The sequence below is a fragment of the Impatiens glandulifera genome, chromosome 6, assembly GCF_907164915.1.
Source record: "Impatiens glandulifera chromosome 6, dImpGla2.1, whole genome shotgun sequence".
Classification (NCBI taxonomy): domain Eukaryota; kingdom Viridiplantae; phylum Streptophyta; class Magnoliopsida; order Ericales; family Balsaminaceae; genus Impatiens; species Impatiens glandulifera.
The window spans coordinates 56,027,021-56,050,515 of record NC_061867.1 but is presented as its reverse complement, the minus strand read 5'-3'; the positions used below and the strand labels follow the sequence as shown (position 1 = coordinate 56,050,515).

The following is a 23,495-nucleotide window of genomic DNA, read 5'->3' as shown; positions in this document are numbered from 1 at the left end:
GTGGGGGGAGGAGGTGGTTGTTGCCTCATATATAATTCGATTCTCTCCATTCTTGCGTTCATCTCTGACTTCTCCCTCTCCATTTTTGCGGTAATCTCTAACTTCTCCCTCTCCATTCTTTCCACAATTTCTTGCTTTTCCGATTGCAATTCTTCCATTTTGCGCCTTCTTTCTTCATCTCTCTTCTCCAGTTCCTCCAGCTTGAGCTTCATTATTTGATTCTCTTCTAACAATCGCTCATTGTTTCGCTGTGAACTGTTTCCACTACGACGATCCTCACGAAAGTGTGTGGGCCGGACGCCTAATCCCATTCCGAACACTACCCCGTGTTTTTGTTGTCCGAACACCCTCTCCGTCAATTCAAAATCCGATATTCCCGGTTCGTTACTAACAACCTCTTCCATCTCAGCCTGCACAATTCAAATAAAATATCATTTCTATAATAAAAAACTAGGCATATTCAATTCACTTACAATTTTCTCTTGCACGTGTTCGTCCGGGACGGGTGTTGGGTTTTCTTGTGTCGGTTTTGGTGTACGGGTCCTCTTGAATACTTCAATTACAGACGGTGGCCGTCCCATTTCAATCGCCTGTTGAAATAAATGATTTATATAATTAATAACAATCTTTATATTAAGTTATTACAAATAATGTACTTACCAACTCGTCTTCAATTTGTGCAGACGGTCTACTTCCCGTTCGATGCGGGAATTTCAGATTCTTCCGGTTCTTAATATTTGTAGAACTGTGTCTCTGTATTTGAAATAACAAATGAAGTTATATTAATTAATATCAACTTTTATTTGAATTATGAAACCGTACCTTAAACGTTTCTGTGAAGAAATGGTTGCGACACACAAACTCCCAATCATCTCGATCGTAGTCTGGTGGAGGATTAGCCAGTACCGCCGCCTCGTCTCCTTTGTGGACGCGGATATAATTCTTGTTCAAATCCGACCGCCATCTATCCCATATCTGATTGGCGTGTCCCAACCCCGTCTTTCGAAAAGACTCAATGTCACCATTAGTCGCTTCGAACGGATCCTGAAAAAAATAACATCCAAATGTTAAAAATAATTATTTAATGACGTAATGTATAATCAAGTAATAATTATTAACCTTGATTGCAGTCCACAGTGAATCCAATTGGTCTGCACTTAAAGCCTTCCACTTGAGAAGACGGTGTGAGACGGCTGCGGGGTCCCGGATAATCAACCCCACATGTCTAGACCACCGTGTTCTTCCCACATCTGTACCGCCTGACCTCCCATCCTTCTCTCTAAACGTTAGAGGGATCCTCGTCCCCGCTACCCTCTTAGACAGCGCAATATTCTTGTTCTTCCCCCGTCTCTTGTGGGCAGAAGATTCTTCAAAATTATCAAAATCATAATTAAATATGTCAATCAATTGAAACACTAACTAATTTGTAAACGAAATACCTGTCGATGATGGGTCGGGAGTGGTCCCGTGCTCCTCCTCGTCATCCTGCTCCTCGATAGGCTCCTCAAGACCCTCGTCTTCAAAATCATCGCTAGGCATCACATCAGCGAATGTGCTCTCTATAAACTCTTGGAACTCATCATCGTCTTCCGCCTCGTCTGTTCGGGGAGGCGTAGTAGCTATCAGGGCCACATCAATCGGTGGTTGGTCTCTAGAAGACGATCCTCGAAGTTTTAACGACTCGGATTGAGCAAGTAGGTTTTGGTAGCTTTTATCCAATTTCTTGGGTGTCTTCCTCATACTCTTCCAAGTTGTTTTAGGACCTTCAGACATTCTTAATTCACACCATTAATAAAATTGAGTGAATAATTGAAATAAAGTAGTAATAAAAATGAATATAAAGTTAAAAACATAATTAAATCTACCTAATTAATTAATCTGAACTATATGTTTGTAAACCGCGGTTTTATTTTTGTCACAATCTTCCAACCGGGTCGGGCTGACATATCAGGGGCGTAGAATACTTGTTTTGCTTGACTCGCCAATATATACGGGTCTTGACTTTGGGTTTTCAAAATTCGGTTTACATTTACACTTACGAAGCCATATTTATCCACTTTCACTCCTAGTTCCCCCGAGTGTGTATCAAACCACTTACACTTGAATAAAACAACTCGTTTGTGAGAATAGTATTGTACTTCGATTATATCCGTCAAAACTCCGTAGTATGACATAGTTTCAGATCCGTTGTACCCCTCAACAACCACCCCACTATTTTGAGTTGTCAAACCTTCGTCGTGTTTTTCTGTACAGAATTTGAATCCGTTTACTTTACACCAAACATACATAGACGAGTACATACTTGGACCTTCTCCTAAGATCTTGAGGTCTCTTGATATGTCGTTAATTTCTGCTAAATGGGCGATCTATATATGTATCCGAAATGTAGTTGTTAATATGAATAAGAAGAGTTAGGATATATGGTTTGTAATTTACTCACTCGATGCTTGAAATATGCGGCAAACGTTTCTCCACTGGACTCGTTGTTATAATCTCTGCAAATAGATCGAATGCTAATTAGTAACACTCTTTAATGCTAATTAGTAACAGCAACATTGAATCTTACATGTAAAAAGGTTATGCTTCGGGACAATTTTTCAAAATGTAAGAATGAGCTGTCACTCGATCGATATAATCCAAGTTGTATACTTTTCCGTTAGATAGGTCTTCCAATGATGCAAATATTGAAATGCCCGAGATTTCAGGTTGTGCATTTTCTTGATCTTGTTCCTCCATATACCTGGCACATAAACTAATACTTTCGTTAACAAGATAGCTCTCGCTTATAGAGGCTTCGGGGTGGTTATTATTCCGCAAATATCTTTTCATTGTACCCATGTAATGTTCAAACGGATACATCCATCGATACTGAACAGGTCCTCCAAGCAAAGCCTCAAATGACAAGTGAACCGGGAGATGCATCATGATGTCGAAGATTGACGACGGAAAAATCATTTCAAATATGCAAAGTGTCAATGTAATATCCATGTACAATTGTTCCAGGTCCTCTTGAATCAACTCTTTGAAGCACAACAACCGAAAGAAACGAGACAAATTTACTAACGCATCATACACATACTCTGGAAGCAATCCACGAGTTGCTAAAGGAATTAGATATTCCAACAAAATGTGACAATCATGACTCTTTAATCCCGAAAGCTTTTTCTCTTCCAAATTTACACAACCCCCGATATTTGAGCAGAACCCATCAGGCAACTTGAGATCTTTCAAGAAGTTACAAAGACGTATTTTATTTTAGGATGTCAAAGTGAAAGGCGCTTCTGGATAATGAACAACTCCTTCATCATTTATAGGATGTAACCATGATTTTATGCCTAAGAGTTCTAAGTCTTTACGGGCTTTAGGACCATCCTTAGTCTTCTCTTTCACATTCATTATTGTTCCCAACACGCTATCACAGATATTTTTCTCAATATGCATCACATCCAAATTATGTCTCAATAATAACGATTTCCAATAAGGTAGACGGAAGAAAATGCTAAGTTTGTTCCAATTGTCTCCCCGCGTTTCATGATATATCTTGGTTCTCTTGCTCATATCCGCACTAAGAATGATGTCTTCTAGGTCTTGTGCTTGCTCATAACTTTCTTGCCCCGTTAACAATCTAGGGGGATCTCTATAATCAGTTCGACCATCAAACGACTCTTTATCCCTTCTGTATTTGTGCTTCGGTGGAAGGAAGCGTCTATGACCCAAGTAACATTGTTTGGAACCATGAACCAATCGAAGAGATACTGTGTCGTTGTTACAACAAGGACAAGCGAATTTACCTTTCGTACTCCAGCCTGATAAATTCGCGTATGCGGGAAAATCGTTAATGGTCCACAACAACGCAGCTCGCATGTTAAAGTATTGCGAGGTGTGTGCATCAAACGTTCTCACTCCTGTTTGCCACAGTTCATGCAACTCATCGATCAATGGCTGGAGAAATATGTCAATTGCATCTCCCGGACTCTTTGGACCCGGAATTAACATAGATAAAATGAAATTGCTAGAATCATGCAAGTCGTGGGTGACACATTATAAGGGACGAGAATTACCGGCCAAACACTGTATGATTTTTTCCCATTTGCAAATGGTTGAAATCCATCGCTTGATAAACCAAGTCTTACGTTTCGGGTTTCTGAAGCAAAATCTGTATAATTTTCATCAAACGTCTTCCAAGTTAAGGAATCAGCGGGGTGTCTCATAGTATCACTGTCAACTCTTCCTTCTTTATGCCATCTCATCATTGGAGCCGTTTTTGAGGACATGTATAGTCTTTGCAGTCTTGGTATTAAAGGGAAATATCTCAACACTTTTTTTGGAATGAATTTCCCGTTTTGCTTCTCCCGAACTATCCCACTTGTTTGGTCGACTTTCCATCTTGAAAGACCGCAAACTCTGCAAGAATCTTCATTTATGTCGTCCTTCCAAAATAGCATACAGTTGTTCTTACATGCGTCTATCTTGTCATATTTAAGCCCGATATCAGTAATGAATTTTTTACTTTCGTAGTATGAGTTTGGCAATTGAGCGTCAATCGGTAATATGTAGTCTTTAAGCAGACGCAGCAACATATCGAACGAAGAATTCGTCCATTGACATACATTTTTTATGTGAAGTAGTTTCAGTAGTGCCGATGATTTCGTTGTTCGAGCACCTTCATACAATGGTCGTCTGGAATCATCAAGTAATTTATAAAATCTTTGCGCATCTTCGACTGGTTCATCGTTGCTCGGGACGTCATTAACGTTGGGGAACATATCGTTTATAAATTCGCGCATATAACGTTCTTCGTTGACCTGTTCATTAACTGTATTATTCATCTCCTGTCTCGGATCGTTGAATTCCGGCACGGCATCCTCCGACTGATCATCGTCGTCATCATCATCGTAGTCATCGGCATCTTCATCGACATCTTCATTAACCACTTGAGTAGTACATATCTTTTCTCCATGAAAATACCAATACTCATAATGAATATTTATTCCATAAACGATGAGGTAAGTCTTCACTTCGTCTATTTCCATAAACGGCGTGTTCAAGCATTTCACGCAGGGACATTTCACGGTGTGTCGGGATGTATTCCTAACAGCATACTCGAGGAATTTGTCAACACCTTCCTCGTAATCTGGATGATCTCGACGTAAGGTCATTCAGCTTTTATCGGGTACTTCCATATTTCTAATAAAATGGAAAACAACCCGCATTATTAATTACTTAAATTTGTCTAAATTAATTAGGCTTACATAATGTTAACATAATTTCTAACTAATCTATCATTATCCAACCAAAATTCCACATAAACAAACAATAATAAAACCTAACATAAATCTAACTTAAATCTAACATACATATATTCTAACATTATTTCATTCATACATATTTCAAAACAATAAATTATAATTCAACACGTTAATTTCATACACATTTCAAACCTAATCTAACATAATCTAACATAAATCAAACATAATACCTAATCTAACATACTTCAAATCAAACATAAATCTCGACTTAAATCTAACATGAAAATCTAACATAAATCTAACATGAAACTAACCTAACCATATAATAAACCAACAAGAACTAACCTTGCACAAACAGAGCGACGAAGAAGAGCAGCGGATGTAGATCGACGGGCGGGCAGCGGGCGGCTGAAATTTCTAATCCAAACCTAAAAACAATAACCAACATTAATATAACCAAATATTCAAACCAATAAATCTAACCAAATCAAACTCCAATCAAACTTTAATCTAACCAAAACCCTAAACCCTAAAATTCTAACCTAAACTTCAATCATAATTAACCTAAATCAAACATCAATTAAACAACAATCAAACCAACAAACATTCAACATAACATATATCAAATCAATCCAAGAAAATAATCAATCCAAAACCTAAACTAACCAAAATCAAACATATTTTCAACCTAATCTAACATTATCTAACAAAATCATACAACCAAACTCAATATAACCTAAAACCAAATCCAACAACCAATTCAATATAATTAATCCAAAAACAAAATTCAACAATCCAAAACTAAATCCCAATCATACATATATCAAATTAAAAAACCTAAACTAACCCAAACCAACCATATTTTCAACCTAATCAAACAAATAACCTAATATCAAACAAAAGACTTAAAATTAAACTACAAAATCATGAATCAAACTAAAATCAAACTAATATCACCTAAACTAACCAAAATCAACCAAATTTTCAACCCAATCAAACAAATATAACCTAAAATCAAACAAATAACCTAAAATCAAACAAATAACCTAATATCAAACAAAAAACCTAAAATCAAACTACAAAATCATGAATCTAACTAAAATCAAACTAATATAACATAAACTAACCAAAATCAACCTAATATAACCTAAAATGAAACAAATTTAACCTAAAATTAAGAAAATATAACTTAAACCTAAAAAATAAACTAACCTTTGTAGGGCGGCAAGAGGCGGTGGCAGCAGGCGGCGACTGTCTTCAATCGACGGGGGCAGTCTTCAATCACCGGCGTCGTCGATCCAAGCGTGGGCAGCGAACGGCGTCTTCGATCCGAGCGGAGGCAGCGACTTGGCGGAGGAAAGGCTTCTTCAACCTGCGGCGGCGTCAATCGGAGGAGGGCAGCGCGGCGGCGTCAATCGGAGGAGGGCAGCGCGGCTTCGTCTTCGATTGAAGAATGGAGGACGCGGCTGGGCAGGAGGCGGCGCGGAAGAAGAGCGAACGGGAGAGAGAAATCAGGGAGAAAAAAAACGGGGAAAAAGAAAGGAAAAAAAGCGGGTTATGTTTTTTTAAAGGTCATTTCCGAGAGTTAATCATATAACTCTCGGTTTTTGACTATTAATTTCCGAGAGTTATATGATTACCTCTCGGTTTTGATCATTTGATTAATTTCCGAGAGTTAATCATATATCTCTCGGTTTTGATCATTTGATTAATTTCCGAGAGTTAATCATATATCTCTCGGTTTTGATCAATTAAATTCCGAGAGATATGTCTACATCTCTCGGTTTTGAAAGGTGTACAATTTAATTTAATTAGATAAAAACGAAAGTTAATTGTATAACTTTCGGTTTTGATGGTTATTTCCGAAAGTTATACAATTAACTTTCGGAATTACAATTTCAAAAATTGCTAAATTAATAGGTCTTTAACCTTCTAATGACTTTGAAGGTCATTATTCTAACTTATTTGATATCCTTAAAACATTACAAAATCTATATGATCAAATTTTGTACACATTCATATGATCATCAAACACAAACATACATATATACTTCTTTATATAATCAAACACAATCATAAAGATTTTAACATCAAACACAATCTTCATTTTCAAAATATAACACACACTTGATTATATTAGTTAAGAGTCTAGATTAGTAGGTTTAAAACAAAATAATTTAACAAATTAGGTAGTGGTAAAACCGAAAGTTAATAATATAACTTTCTGTTTTTATTGGTATTTGTGAAGGTTTTGAATAAACCTCTCGGTTTTGATCAATTAAATTCCGAGAGATATGTCTACATCTCTCGGTTTTGAAAGGTGTACAATTTAATCTAATTAGATAAAAACGAAAGTTAATTGTATAACTTTCGGTTTTGATGGTTATTTCCGAAAGTTATACAATTAACTTTCGGAATTACAATTTCAAAAATTGCTAAATTAATAGGTCTTTAACCTTCTAATGACTTTGAAGGTCATTATTCTAACTTATTTGATATCCTTAAAACATTACAAAATCTATATGATCAAATTTTGTACACATTCATATGATCATCAAACACAAACATACATATACACTTCTTTATATAATCAAACACAATCATAAAGATTTTAACATCAAACACAATCTTCATTTTCAAAATATAACACACACTTGATTATATTAGTTAAGGGTCTAGATTAGTAGGTTTAAAACAAAATAATTTAACAAATTAGGTAGTGGTAAAACCGAAAGTTATACTATTAACTTTCGGTTTTTATTGGTATTTGTGAAGGTTTTGAATAAACCTTCGGTTTTTACCCTTCCCCATACTTAGAAAAAAATCAGATTTTTTTAATGTGAGGACAAAACCGAAGGTTTATTTGAAAACCTTCGGTTTTTACCCTTCCCCATACTTAGAAAAAAATCAGATTTTTTTAATGTGAGGACAAAACCGAAGGTTTATTTGAAAACCTTCGGTTTTTACCCTTCCCCATACTTAGAAAAAAAAAATCAGATTTTTTTAATGTGAGGACAAAACCGAAGGTTTATTTGAAAACCTTCGGTTTTTACCCTTCCCCATACTTAGAAAAAAATCAGATTTTTTTAATGTGAGGACAAAACCGAAGGTTTATTTGAAAACCTTCGGTTTTTACTCTTCCCCATACTTAGAAAAAAATCAGATTTTTTTAATGTGAGGACAAAACCGAAGGTTTATTTGAAAACCTTCGGTTTTTACCCTTCCCCATACTTAGAAAAAAATCAGATTTTTTTAATGTGAGGAAAAAACCGAAGGTTTATTTGAAAACATTCGGTTTTTACCCTTCCCCATACTTAGAAAAAAATCAGATTTTTTTAATGTGAGGACAAAACCGAAGGTTTATTTGAAAACCTTCGGTTTTTACCCTTCCCCATACTTAGAAAAAAATCAGATTTTTTTAATGTGAGGACAAAACCGAAGGTTTATTTGAAAACCTTCGGTTTTTACCCTTCCCCATACTTAGAAAAAAATCAGATTTTTTTAATGTGAGGACAAAACCGAAGGTTTATTTGAAAACCTTCGGTTTTTACCCTTCCCCATACTTAGAAAAAAATCAGATTTTTTTAATGTGAGGACAAAACCGAAGGTTTATTTGAAAACCTTCGGTTTTTACACTTCCCCATACTTAGAAAAAAATCAGATTTTTTTAATGTGAGGACAAAACCGAAGGTTTATTTGAAAACCTTCGGTTTTTACCCTTCCCCATACTTAGAAAAAAATCAGATTTTTTAATGTGAGGACAAAACCGAAGGTTTATTTGAAAACCTTCGGTTTTTACCCTTCCCCATACTTAGAAAAAAACAGATTTTTTTAATGTGAGGACAAAACCGAAGGTTTATTTGAAAACCTTCGGTTTTTACCCTTCCCCATACTTAGAAAAAAATCAGATTTTTTTAATGTGAGGACAAAACCGAAGGTTTATTTGAAAACCTTCGGTTTTTACCCTTCCCCATACTTAGAAAAAAAACAGATTTTTTTAATGTGAGGACAAAACCGAAGGTTTATTTGAAAACCTTCGGTTTTTACCCTTCCCCATACTTAGAAAAAAATCAGATTTTTTTAATGTGAGGACAAAACCGAAGGTTTATTTGAAAGCCTTCGGTTTTTACCTCAAGATTTAAAAAAAAATGGGTCAAAACCGAAGGTTTTCAAATAAACCTTCGGTTTTAGCGATACAGTTTTTTTTTAAAAAAGGTGAAAAGTCAACAAAAACATAATTATTTAAAACATATTAAACCAAACCAAAAAAACATAATAACAATAATTCATAAATATTAAAACATAACGCATAAAATTAAATATTAATTGTCATAAACCCATAATAAATCCATAATAAATCTAAAAATTAATTATTAGATGGGGTGGAAGGAGGGGGTGGTTGATTCAGTCGACTCCTCAACAAGACAAGTTCCTGTTCGAGATTCTCTAATCTCTGAGACATTTCGGCCCGGTCCGCTTTGATTTCACTGAGCAAACGACCTCTTTCGGCATCCCTTAATCGGATTTGTTTCATTTCCAGCGTCATCTTTCTGACCTCTTCCTCACGTGCCGCAATTTCTGATTGTGTTATCAGATTCTGGTAACACGGATGCAGTTTCTCCGGTGTACGCCGAAGTCTCTTTCATGTCGTCGAATCACCCATATCCTAAATGCATTTCAGATATATGTATATATATATTAATCAAACAAAATAACGTAAACTAACATAAATCAAGATCTATAATATATATATAAACTTAAGAAATCTAAAACTTACAATAAACAAAACAAAAAAAACCAAATCAAACAAATTACCTGAAGAGAGGAGAAGAACCCGCGGCTTGGAGGAGGCAGGCGGCGGCGGCGGAAGAGAGAGAAAGGAGAGATGAGCGGAATGAAAAAGAGAAGGGTTAGGGTTTGTATTTATAGAGGTTGAGGCCGAAGGTTTTCATAAAACTTTCGGTTTTGATATTAGTCAAAATCGAGGGTTTATTAAAAAACCTTCGGAAAAAACAATTTCAAAAATTTGAATTTTTTTTAATGAGCAAAACCGAAGGTTCTTTGTAAAACTTTTGGAAATGAAATTTTCAAAAAAGGCAAAACCGAAGGGTCTTTGAATAACCTTCGCAATTAAAAACCAAGGGATTTCAAAACCGAAGGTTTTTCCAAAAACCTTCGCAAATAACCCACATCCAACACTTAGAATTTTTTTGGGTTTTTTGGGAAGGTAAAAACCGAAAGTTCTTTGTAGAACTTTCGGTAATAATGAATAAACCCGAAGGTTTTACACCCCACTCGGAATCTATTTTTATTCCCGAAGGATTTGTTCCTCTCGGGAGTATTTAGGAGAGGTTTACAAAATCTTCGGGAAAAACCGTCGGTAAAGGTCTTTTTTTACTAGTGATAGTTATAATTATTAAAAAAATATTAATCTCATTAATTAGAGTATATATTTTTAGTTAAAGAATGTTTCTCAATTTCAAAACATTAGAGTCTTTTATTTTTTTTTATGAGTTTTCATTATATTTATATAATAAATATTTTTTAATAATATAATTTTTTAACTGATAGTATATTAATTATAATGTACATCTTCTAGATAGAACACATCCTTTTTTATATCTAATGCATATCCTCTTTTTAGCGGTTATATTATAATTATATAAAAACACATATTTTAGCGGTGATAAATATTATAATTAAATAAAATTTATTTATTTATTATTTAATATATCAATATTGTTTGTGTCATGTCATTCATATATATATATAATATTTTTAATTAATTAGAGTATATATTTTTAAGTAAAAGGATGAGTTCCTCATTTCCAAAACATTATAATCTATTGTTTTTTTTTATTTTGTTTTTTCACATGTTTTCATTATATTGTTATAATAAACATTTTTTAATATATAATATTTTTAGCGGTTAGAATGATCTACATCTTTTTAAGCGGTTGTGAATATTATAAATGGATAGAGACATATGCACATTTTTTTAGAGTGATTAACATAAAATAAGCTTATGATAATAATATATAATTACATGATATTACAGTACTCCTTCATTTATTTGATAATACTTGAAGATAGTTTACTCTAGCTAGGACCTAAATAGGACTTTAGCCACGACGCAAACCTATTTGTCTCATCCTAAGTTGATGAGTAGCCATTGCCATATAAAACTTAAGCGTTTGAATAGGATTCAGAATATCAATCACCTTGGTCGTGGCCTTAACCCTTACACGATCAGCACATGCCACCAGTGTGGCGAAAGACGATTGCAACGTATTCATTACCCTCTCTCCCTCGGTCCCTAATCTCCCACTCCGTGCCGCCTCTATAACATGCGGCGCCACCGCCACCGGAGCTTCCCGCTGGATCCGATTGTGTTCTTCAGTCAACCACGTCTCATCAGCCTTTATCTCCTCCCGAACCGCCCCTATTCTCCTTTCTTGTTCCGGTGTTAGGTTAAGATTCGCGTTGGGCACAACTCGAAATATTAGACCGGGCTTGAAACCGCCTATCCATAGAAGGACACGTTCGTAGGTTGAGAGCCAACGGGAAGATAGAACAGAGTAAACATCGGATTCGATGAATCTACCCTTGGTTTCGAAGTATTGGAGATAATGAAGTCGAACCCTAGAAAGAAGATCATTAATTCTTTGATCTCTGCTGTTTAATTCGTCCTGAGTCATTGACTCGGGACAATCCCTTTCATATGATAATATGGAATTGACAAGCTCCTCCCGAAATTCTTGTTGACGAGACATCCAACTACGAAAGAAAGAAGGAAAAGACTCGGTCTCATTGTTAGTCATCTTAGAAATGCGATGTTGGTTAATAGAGTATTTCAAACTTATAGGCATAATTTACTATGGATGACGATGAAAAGATATTCGATTACACCTCATCTATTTTTACATGACACTTGTCAGCTAGCATGAAAGAATTGAGATAAAAAATACAAATAAAATCTTAAACAAAATTCATAAGAGAATGTTTACAATTTTTTTTTTTATATTTCTTTCTCTATAATATAGGTATAAAAAAGATAAATTTAATACATCAAAAGGAAGATTAAACTTTTATATATATATATATATATATATATATATATATATATATATATATATATATATTTATAATTTTAAATATAAAATGTTATTAATCATAACAAATTAACTATTTTTATAAAAACAATTAGTTTTTGGATAAGTTTTAATTATACTTTTATAATAAATATATAAAATTTGAAAGTGGTGAACCGACTTGTAAAATATAAATAAAAAAAGAGATAGTATAAATTATAATTAACAATTTTTAATATGTGTTTTTTTAACTGTGATGAATAATTATACAAAGACAATAAGTTAAAAAAATTATATAATTTATTAACAATCATATGTATTATATTGAAAATTTTATAATAAACTTATAAATTAACATAAAATAAACAAAATTATGATATTATAATTTATAAAATGAAATGTTTATTCATTTTTATTTTAATAAATTTTATTATATTTTTATATTAAATATTTTTAATATATAAGATTTGATAGCGGTGAAAACGTACAATAATAGACAGCAACACATTAAAATGTAAATAAAAATTAATAAGATAATATATTATAATTTTTTTTATTATAAATTATGATATTATAAAATAACATAAAATAAACAAAATTATGATATTATAAATTAAAAAATAACGATAAATGAAATGAGGTAATATATTATAGAATCCCTATATTATAATTAATTTTTTTAATATGTACGTACTAATATGTTTAGCGATAATAAGTAATACAACTATACAAAAACACGAATTTAAAAAAAAGATTAAATGATTTATTAAACTTATTAAATAAATAAATTTATGATATTATAATTAAGTTAATTTATAAAATAACATGTTTATTTATTTTTATTTTGATAAATTTTATTATATTTTTATATTAAACATTTTTTAATATATAAATGCACCGCCGTAAAATATAAATAAATAATGAGATAATATACTATAACTAACTATTTTTAATATGTATAACTTTTGTAAGATGATGAAAAATATAATTATATAGAGATAAATATTAAAAAAAATATTAAATTATTTATGAACAATCATTATTATATTTAATTTTTAATATAAACTTATAGATAACATAAAATAAAAAATTATGATATTATAAATTTATAAAATAATATATTTATTTATTTATTTTTATTTTGATCCATTTTATTATATTAAATCTTTTTTAACATATAAGATTTGATAGGTGAACAAATAAAAATACAAAAATATAAATAAAAAAATGAGATAATATATTATAATTAACAGTTTTTAATATCTAGAAATATTTTAGCCGTAATAAATAATATAATTTTAAAAAATATTAAATGATTTATTAACAAACTTATATATTATATTTAACTTTTAATATAACCTTACTAACATAAAATAAACAAAATTATGATATTATAAATTTATAAAATAACATGTTTATTTATTTTTATTTTGATAAATTTTATTATATTAAACAATTTTTAATATATAATATTTGATAGTTGTGAATAGTATATATATATATATATATATATATATATATATATATATATATATATATATATATATATATATATATATATATATATATATATATATATAAATTAAAAAATTGAGAGGATATATATAATCTAATTTGTTTGACCCAATCATATATATTTTTACATTATTTTTATGATTTTCAATACAAATTCATAAAATATTATATATTTTTTTAAATTATGATTTTATCAATTTATAAAATTAAATGTTTATTGTTTTTATTTATTTTTTAATTTTCATAAGTTTTTATTATATTTGTATAATAAACATATATTTTTTTGTAGCTGATGAATAATATTATTAGACATAGATAAAAAATAAATAAATGATTTATTAACGATCATATATATATATATATATTATATTTAATTTTTAATATAAATTTATAAAATATCATACAATAAACAAAATTATGATATTATAATTTTTTTAAAACCCATAAATAAACTTGTAACATATGATTATCTTAATTTTATAAATTTATAAAATAACATGTTTATTTGTATTTATTTATTTGATAAGTTTTCATTATATTTTTATAATAAACATATTTTAATATACACATACACAAAATTAAGTTAATTAAAAAGTCAAAATTTTCAAAGGATATATTATAATTATTGAAGTATGTAATTTGAGACTTTATTATTATTTAAAAAAAAAAATATGTAATCAATGCAGTTGACTTGATTAGTCTATACATGAAAAGACCTACTACATAAATTCATTTTGAATGCAGCTAAGAAGGTGATTAGATACATAAAGGATATGTTGGATATTGGCATTCTGTATAACAGAGGAATGGAAGGAAATTTGGTTGGCTTTATAAATAGAGATTATGCTGAAGATCTTGACGATAGAAGAAGCACTTCTGACTATGTTTTTGAGGTCTGGAACATAAAAAAAAACTCCAAAAATTGTTAGTTTTTGGGTTACAATCTGCATCCTTATACTTTCTTTGCCACTAATTGTAAGTCTTGATCCATTTCCAAGCTTGACATTATTATTGAAACTTTGGTCTAGATGAGAAAATCAATTTTTGTGTTCACACATATGATTAGAGCAACCGGAGTCTAAGAACCATGATTCCCTTGGTTCTAGCTCGGATACTTCAGTCTCTTGATTGTCTACATAAGCCATCAATAACATTTCTTTTTCTTCGTTAAATTCTGCATAATTTGCCTTATCTTCCTATGATGGACACTCAGCTTGATAATGTCCAAGTTTGTGACAATTATACTAGATCCTTATTTCTAGGTATTGTACCTCTTCCTCTATCTCTTGACACTCTACCTCTTCCTCTATCTCTTGACAACCTCTTCCTCTATCTCTTGACAATTGCACTTAGGCATGTTTTTTTTTTGTCTTTTGAACTTATGTTCATGAACAAATAATGAGTTTTGCAACTCATCAATTGACATTTGTCGTGTATCTCTTGCCTCTTCGATTGCAACCACCACGTACATGAATCTCTCGGTTAACGTCCTGTATCTTTTCAACCACCAGGTAGTCGGGCATCACCTCACCATTGCTACGCATCTAGTTTGCCACGGCCACTACCTTTGTAAAATACTCCTTAACCCGTTTCACCTTGCTTCATTTCAAGCACCTCAAACTCTCTTCTCAAGAGTTCAACAACGACCTTTTCACTTTTTCATTTCTCCAAACTTCATTTTGAGAGAATTCCAGATGATGTTCGAGGAACTTCGATCAAGAATCTGTTCGAACGTAACCCGATTGATCGCCTGGAAAAGGATATGCTTTACTTTGCAATCCTTTGTCGTCGCCTTAGTAGAGGAGCACTCCTTCTCAACTTTGTTCTCTACGATACTCCATAAGTACCCTTTAGCCATCAACAAATTTTTCATTAATTCACTCCAATGATCGTAGTGTTGGCCATTAAATTGAGGAACTTGGACGAGACTAACTCTTTCGTCTTTATCGTCACCCATGGCTTCTTTGATAAACACACTAATTTCTCCACAAACATTCATGTCTATAGCTCTAATACCAATTTGTAGTATTCAAAAATAAAAAGAAAGTCACAATTTTATTGATAAGATTTTGACTTAAATAACCTTTAAACCCTAAAACTAAGTCTGACAACTTAAAACATAAAATAATGCTAAAACTAAATAAACTAATAAAAAATCTAAGAAAAAGCAAATTAAGAAAATAAAAAATAAACTACTAACTAATTGGGTTAAACTTAGTCTCTTTACTAATACTAAACCACTTAACTTCTTCACCAATATTTAGTTAAATTGAACTGTTTTTATAAAATTTTAAAAACTATGTTTTTGTTCATAAAAGAGGCATATATATATATTAATTCTACATGAGTGCATGGAATCGAGATGAAGAATAGATTCTTGTTCTTCTTCATGCCATTCCTGTATTTCTTTTTCCATTTAAAAAAAAAAACTAATTTCTGATCCCAAAATAATTAATTAAAAGCAATTTAATTATAAATTACAAAGAAAAAAAATTGATTTTGTTTTTGTTTCTGTTCAATAAGTGCGTGTATAGCCTCCTCCTCCCATGCTATAAGTATATGGATTTTGTTGCACATAATTATTATTATTATTATACCCTCCATTTTCAATATTAATCTGCCCCCCTTGCATTCCATTCCTTGAATATTGCTGCCACATATTCTGCTCTTCAACTAACAACCTCTGTTTCTTCTCCATTTCCGACATCTGCACATACGACGGCGGAGGCACCGCCAGCGACGCCGCAAACGGGTCCACATTCGACATCCCCGCCGCTGTCGGAGGCGCTGGTAGTGCCAGCATCGCCGCCGCAGGTCTTCCCGCTGATCCAAACGCCATACTGCTTCCACTCCCAGTGGCAATATTATTACAAGTTGCAGTAGATCCTTGTTGATACATACCATCCAACATTAACATATCAAATCCCCTTGTAAATGATGTCTTCTGGTTTCCTAAATAACTCGCAGACTGAACAAGCTCTTGTTCCCAATTTTCACTATCCTTAAAAGCCTCCCATGGACTAATACCATTAGTATCATTCCTCGTTGATTCTCCGTCAAACAACGCCAACGCAAGACTATCGCCGTGTTCTTCAACTGTCATTGCATCTTCGCCTAAGTTTAGCAAATCCGCCTCCGTTTGTGTTTTGGGTAATTCAATGTCCTCCTCCTTTGGTGGTAATAATTCAGGAGCAGGGAGAGCTTTGATTGCGTTAATGTCAACTTCTTCTTCAATAACTTCAGCTGGTAATAGCTTCATATGATCTTCGGTTTCCTCAACCCTGTAATACTCCGATTGATTAACATTCCTGTTATGGGTTTCCGCAGATTTATTGCGTAAATATCCATCCATAACGTCGAGTTTTCTCTGCGTGATCTTTTCAACGTCAGGGTACTCCGATGAACGGGCTACGCCAGATCGCTTGCACCAGTCGTAGAATTGGTCGAGATCATCAAACTGTTTCTTTAACCGGCAGAAGATCTCGTAGAGCTTGATCGCGTATGAGATTTCCATGATGGGGAATCTGTCAATCATTATGGATTGAATTTCTGTTATGTCATAGTAAAGCTGAAAACTTTCCTTCACTATTGGGTATAGAGCCACAAGTATCACTCTGTTATGCTTTGCTGAACCTGTTCATAATTAATTAATTGTTTTCAAATTCAATCAACAAATTCTATAAATTAATATTCAAATTCTTCTAGAAATTAATTGAACAGCACCTGTTGGGCGGCAGGCAAGGAATCTCTCGAGAAGCTGCATGAGATGTTGAATCCTGGAAAAAATCAAGTCGTTCTTCATCTCTTGCAACGGGGTTGATTTAATAATGGCGAGGTCGGCCTTGGGAGTCGACCCAATATTATCACGACGATGATGATGACGATGATCTTCATCATCTCCTAATTCCTCATCATTATCATCATCATCGTCCTCACGAGGATGATGATGATGATCTTCGTCGTGGTCGTCGGATACTCCAACTCGCTTCCCTCTTCTTCCATGCATCTTGAACTCGAGCTGTTCATCAAGGTACAAGGCGTAGGTCCTGACAAAAGCAGAGTAATCCCATGAATCTGATCTGGAGGCATCTCGAAAATCGGAGAGATTGAGCAAGCGTGTTCCCCGGCGGGTGGCGAAGAAGATTTCCTGTTGGTAGGCGGGGTCGCCTTCTCCGAGAAGACGGTGGACGAGCATGATGGTTTTGAGAGCGACAACCCAATTCTTGGTTTTGGCAAGACGCCTGGAAATAGTGTTGACGCATACGCCTATAAAAGCTCTTGAATAGCAGGTCAAGCTGAGAATTTCTCGAACGTGACGTTCCTCGGCTGGATATTCTTCATGTCTTGTCGCCTTAACAATGGCGACCTCAAGATCGGACAGGGAAGCACTGCTCCCAACTTTGGCAAGACCTATGCTGGTTTGGTCTTTTACTGCACCAATTGCTTTCCTTAACTTGCTTGGCGCCATTATTATATAATATGATGATGATGATGATGATCAATATGAGAAGAGAGAAACAGAGAGGAAAGAAAGAAAGAAGAAAGATGGGTCCTTTCTGTCCTCCTCCATTCCTCTAGCTAGCTAGCTAGCTAGGTTAATTAAAGTTTTGTCATTTGATCCAAGGAAGAGGAAGAAGAGCAGGAGGACGACATTATTCATTTTTGAACCTCTGTTTCTCAATAACCATCAAGTTTGAACCTTTGTTTTACCATGTTTATGGATGACATCATTTTTGTGTGGAAGTTAATCAGCCATTTGGCATTTTCTATTTCTTTACTTACTGTTATTATAAATCTATCTATCTTTTATATTCATTAATCAAATCAAATTAAATCAAATGGGTTCTTCTCTTTTTCAATTCCAATTATATGGGTGGGCTTTATATATGGTTTTACTTTGATTTGATGATCTCTCATCTCTTGTTTGGAAACATGCTTGCAAATGTAAAGAATATTATACTTGTATTTGTATAATAAAAACCCCAAAATTGAAATGCATGCGTACATAAACAAAACTAGACTTTACAGCAATGTTGAAAATGGTAAACCACAAACTCATTTCAGTTTCTGGGTGTGCAATTCAATTCAATTCAATTAGAAAAGTAGCAAGCTTTATGCTATCAGTTACAAAATGTGACTACCTGAATATGAACATATAACCCTAAGCATATTTATGGTTCTCAGTTTTAAATTCCAACTCTATATATAGTGTCCTGGTTCTCAGCATCATCTGTAAGGAAAACCACCAGCATTTAGTTTACAGTAACAAACAATTCAGATTGTAAACACACTAGAGTACCAGTAAGTACAGATTGCTTAAAAAATGCAAACCAAGGAAAAGTGGAAATATCAAACTTAGCCTATTCCAACAATGCACAATTTTATCATTTCCAAAACCATTTACCCAAGTGCCTCAGATTGTATAGAAAGTTGTTCTTCATTTAATTAAATTGCATTCTCATGTTGTAATATTTAATAATTCAAATCACATTTCTCTTCAAAATTCTACAAATTTCAAGTGTTTAATTAAGATGAGAGCATCTTCTAGCAATACCTAAATGCTACTCAATCCTAATGGTGACCTTGTAATACACCACAATGAGGATTAAGGAGGGAGAGAGCCCACGCGAAGAGCAGGCAGGCACACATTGTCAAGACTAGATCATGAGATTAAAAAAATAATAGGCAAAACTCATATACGCAAATTTATCAAAAATAATTCAGTACACCATCTATACTAAGATCAAGAGTAGGTATGATTTGAAGTAGGAGAGAAAATGTTTAACTCTTACCATTTGTAGCTAGCTCTGGATGTATGTTAATGGAAGAAGAACCACCTGCACAAACTGAAATTTACAAAAGAACCAGACAGTAATCTGAAAACCTATAGTCAAGAGGTGCTTCATGTAGACGGATCATTACTTTCACAAGCAGTGTATTCAAAACAAATTTTGGCTTCAAAATTTATACTCTTTCTAGAGCTTCACAGGCCGCTTAGTATACTTCAAAGCATAGCGATCATCAGACTCCTCGTTTCCATTGGACTTCACATGACTAACGGGCTTATCAAGAAACAGTTCTTGCACTGACCCAGCTTGTTTTGCCAACGATTCATCCTTGGAGATTATTCCATTTGCTGATCTCTTAGTATAACTGAAGCCAAAGCGATCACCCTTCTTATAACTCTTCTCTTTTGATAGAACAGTTGGAATTTCTTCAGAATCACCCAATTGAATTGGGCTTTTGGAGTCATTCGAAAAAGAATCTAGAACAGGTTCAGTTTGCTTCCCAGACTCGTACAAATTCAATACATTATTGACTCGCGCTTCTTTTGCAAGCCTTTTGGTATACGTTATCACTCTGTGATGAGGCTTCTCCTCGTTGCAGATTCCATCAGGAGGAACCCTAGAACTTTCTAGCCAGGCCAGTAGACCTTGGCTTCTGATGGCGTCCTGTTGTGGTTCTTCATTTTTAACCTTTTTATGCCTCCTGACATAAACCTTCGACTCTTGCTCCATACTGTCCCTATTTAGAGACAAAAATGTTGAGTTCAATGAGCAAAAGTTTTCTGCAATTCTAGGTGATTTATTCAATACTCGCTGCAGTTGAAATGCCAATCCAGTATGATCACCATTAGTAGATGCCTTATTTCCACTGTCAAAACTTTTAGCAGCAACTAGTTCTAATGCATCGCTTGCAAATTCCACAGCTCTCTTGGCTAACAAAGCCTTCCTTAGTTTATTGTCTTTAGCTTTCTCTGCCACCAACATCTTATCATTCATATTCAATTTTGCATCCTTTACCACATCTTTCAATGATTTTTGACTCCTCAAATTAGTAGGCATTTTCAATGGTTGTTTCTTCTCAAGTCCTTTCTTTTCGTATAAACTATTAGATTTTGTCAGCAATTTCGGTATCCAACAATCAATGCATACCCTAAAATCCGAATTTGAATGAGAATAACACCAAGGAGGAGAGTACCTGTACTTTGTAACACAGTCCTTATGAACACGGCGTCTACAGTCGCAGCAGAGGAAGCAATCCGCCTCATCCTTAGCCGGAGATAGACAATAGGAGCATAATTCAGCGGATTCAACGCCTCTGATGCATTTCCAACATAACAAAACGATGCGCCAAAAGCTATCCAGGGTTTGGAGTCTGTCCTTGTGGTTTGTAACATTGATGTGACAGCCGCAGCCATGACAATCGGATACATTGGGCAGGTCTCTCGTCTTCTTGTTGGCGTGATGAGAAGGGTTTGAAAATATCGTCAAGTCGGAGGATATACATGGAATTGCAGCAGCGGCGGCAGATGACTTGGAATCAACGAGAAGAACATCCTGCAGATTGGAATTTTCGTGAGAGGAGTATGAAACAGATTTCATAGGTTTCGCTTCTGATTGACTTCTTGAAATGGGCGAATTCGAACGAAGCTTTTGAGAGTGAAGATCTTCAGGCTTCGCCAGAGCCATTTTCAGATTTCCCTCAAAGGGTTTTAAAGGTAACCGATATCTTCTCTAATATATATATATATTATTTTACATATGAGAATTCACCCTTAAATTTATCTTAGAACCTAAACTCTCCTCTCTTTTTTTTTTCTTCTTTTTTTTTAATAAAACATTTTTTGATTATTTGTTTTAAATTCTTTTAAATAATAACCCAATACATATTTCCCCAAAAAACAATATTTGTATATTGATTTATATATAATAATAATAATAACTACATTTTCATTCAAACCTAGCTCCAAAAACAACAATGGCTGAGAAAATAAATCAGAAGATCTTATTATGAATGGATGTTTAATCAGCCAAAAGCCACAATGTTTGGCATAAAACTCAAAAACAGTACAGAGCTACTCTTAAGAGAGTGATCACAAAACAAAGCAAACAAACTGAGCATATAAATATGGGGTTTGGTTTGATTCAACAACAAAAGAAAGACAACAACTTGGACATTACTAAGAGTAAGTCATCATCATCATCATCATCATCCCCATTTCTCCAAATCACTTGAGCTTTGCAAATAGCTTGTGAGCAACCTGCATTATTGCATAACATCCTAGTGTGTTATTATAACTTCAATTACAATACCAATATTAATATAAACCATGCACGAAAAAAAAGCTTACGCATTTGTCAATACACGACCAGTAGTCAAAATACTGTCCAGTGCAATGCTTATGTCCTGTGGTGTCATCTTGAATCCTTTTAACACATGCCTGAATAAAATCAAACTTCAGCAATCTTACATAGAACTGATCTAACATTAAAATAGGTGAATCAAAGAATTATCGGCCTTGTTCATGTTGGGTTATGAAAAACGGGTTATTTGGGTGGAAAGATCTTAAAGGGTATTTTGGTTGATGAGAGGATGAATCCATCATGATCAGTTCTAAGATATGAATTACTCTATGCCATATTTCAGAAAGAAAATTAGCTGAAAAGGAATACAATATCTATCATGTAGACAATCATAGGAGTTGGATCTATCTATAAGCATGAAGTAAATAATACACCAAATTAACTTTAAAAGAAAGGGCACCTGGTATCCAAGCAACTGTCTCACACATTTAGGCTTGCAGCTCTCTTCAATGTACTTCTTAGGGTCAACAGGATCTTCGTCTGCCCTAAAAAATGGGAAAGGAAATGGCTTATATAAAACTCAAGTAAGCATGGTTTCTAAAATTCTATGAAAGAAGTTTCTCCTTAATTAGACAGCAATGATCTGATTCTTCCTTTTCATCTTCTATTCAGAAGACTTAATCTAGAGACTGTGGATGGAAGGAGATCTTAGCCCAGGTTTCCAATCAGAGTGTAGATAGTAAAAATGATATACATACAACTCGATCAGAACATAATCGGCAAACACAAACGCAAAAACAGAAAATTAAAAGACAATTTGCATATAGTTCTGCAAACATCATTCCAAATCAGCCCTAATTTGAACAGGACAAAGAAAATAACCCTTACATGAGAACTAGTGGATAAGAAGATCGACAAAATGCGGAAGTTGCCGCTGCAGCTGCCTGAAACCCGATCAAATTCCTGAGAAGTAAAAAAAAAACTGAACTTGAAGACTAAGAAGAAAGGAAAAACAGTGAATCAAACACAAATTAATGCAAATTCAGTTTTCGAAAACATGATATTGATAGAGAAATTGAGAGATTACGATTGAGATTGAGATCGAGAGTCGATACAGAGATAGCACGATTAGGGTTAAGAAGCCGCAAGAGGAGACCGAGAAAGATCGATTTTGGGTTGTATCGCAGCCGCTGGAAGCTGAATCATGTAAAATGCGCCGGATGCGCAGAATAACAAACTCTTGTCTCTCCTGCAATTGGGCCTTAATAAAAAAAAAATTATGCATTATTTGAGTTAAATTATTACATAGTATTTATTATTTAATAATATAAATATTATAAAATAAAATAATTAAACTAATGATAAAATAAAATAAATAAACTAATTAATCCTTTAAAATAAATAAATTATATTTTAATATATAATTGATTGTAATTTTAATTAATTTTATATTATAAATTAAAATCTCATTAATTATTTAAATTATAATAAATAATATTAATAAAATATAAATAATAATAATTAAACTATTATATTAATTATATAATTTTGTA

General features: G+C 33.2%; 4 protein-coding genes across 4 annotated transcripts; all 4 read right to left on the bottom strand.

The window, feature by feature from the left end:
* Nucleotides 1-11,371: 11,371 nt before the first annotated feature.
* Nucleotides 11,372-11,947, bottom strand: LOC124943959 (protein ZW2-like). Its single transcript, XM_047484412.1, has one exon. It carries the CDS (start codon nucleotides 11,945-11,947, stop codon nucleotides 11,372-11,374), a length of 576 nt encoding a protein of 191 aa, XP_047340368.1.
* A 4,423-nt stretch (nucleotides 11,948-16,370) lies between these two features.
* Nucleotides 16,371-18,380, bottom strand: LOC124943958 (putative clathrin assembly protein At1g03050). The gene is made up of 3 exons (XM_047484411.1): nucleotides 17,807-18,380; nucleotides 17,579-17,698; nucleotides 16,371-17,488 (listed from the first exon to the last, which is right to left on the bottom strand). Exons 1-3 carry the CDS (start codon nucleotides 18,321-18,323, stop codon nucleotides 16,371-16,373), a joined length of 1,755 nt encoding a protein of 584 aa, XP_047340367.1. The 5' UTR covers nucleotides 18,324-18,380.
* A 463-nt stretch (nucleotides 18,381-18,843) lies between these two features.
* On the bottom strand, nucleotides 18,844-21,335 carry LOC124941680. Its single transcript, XM_047482027.1, has 2 exons — nucleotides 19,648-21,335; nucleotides 18,844-19,085 (listed from the first exon to the last, which is right to left on the bottom strand). Exon 1 carries the CDS (start codon nucleotides 21,325-21,327, stop codon nucleotides 19,831-19,833), a length of 1,497 nt encoding a protein of 498 aa, XP_047337983.1. The 5' UTR covers nucleotides 21,328-21,335; the 3' UTR covers nucleotides 18,844-19,085; nucleotides 19,648-19,830.
* Nucleotides 21,336-21,629: 294 nt separating this feature from the next.
* On the bottom strand, nucleotides 21,630-23,183 carry LOC124942488 (cytochrome b-c1 complex subunit 6-1, mitochondrial-like). The gene is made up of 5 exons (XM_047483007.1): nucleotides 23,030-23,183; nucleotides 22,831-22,905; nucleotides 22,403-22,487; nucleotides 21,990-22,079; nucleotides 21,630-21,899 (listed from the first exon to the last, which is right to left on the bottom strand). Coding segments are annotated over exons 2-5 (210 nt in total). The 5' UTR covers nucleotides 22,833-22,905; nucleotides 23,030-23,183; the 3' UTR covers nucleotides 21,630-21,866.
* Nucleotides 23,184-23,495: the final 312 nt, after the last annotated feature.

Excerpts from the sequence above, each read along its gene's own strand:
- LOC124941680 (XM_047482027.1), bottom strand. The coding sequence starts at position 21,327 with ATGGCTCTGGCGAAGCCTGAAGATCTTCACTCTCAAAAGCTTCGTTCG.
- LOC124943958 (XM_047484411.1), bottom strand. The coding sequence starts at position 18,323 with ATGGCGCCAAGCAAGTTAAGGAAAGCAATTGGTGCAGTAAAAGACCAA. Across the intron at positions 17,699-17,806 it reads CGACGACCACGACGAAGATC|AGGCCGACCTCGCCATTATT; the intron begins ATCATCATCATC and ends GGTCGACTCCCA. Across the intron at positions 17,489-17,578 it reads CCTTGCCTGCCGCCCAACAG|GTTCAGCAAAGCATAACAGA; the intron begins GTGCTGTTCAAT and ends AATTATGAACAG.
- LOC124942488 (XM_047483007.1), bottom strand. Across the intron at positions 22,080-22,402 it reads GACAGTTGCTTGGATACCAG|GCATGTGTTAAAAGGATTCA; the intron begins GTGCCCTTTCTT and ends GATTTTATTCAG. Across the intron at positions 21,900-21,989 it reads GGTCGTGTATTGACAAATGC|GTTGCTCACAAGCTATTTGC; the intron begins GTAAGCTTTTTT and ends GCAATAATGCAG.
- LOC124943959 (XM_047484412.1), bottom strand. The coding sequence starts at position 11,947 with ATGACTCAGGACGAATTAAACAGCAGAGATCAAAGAATTAATGATCTT.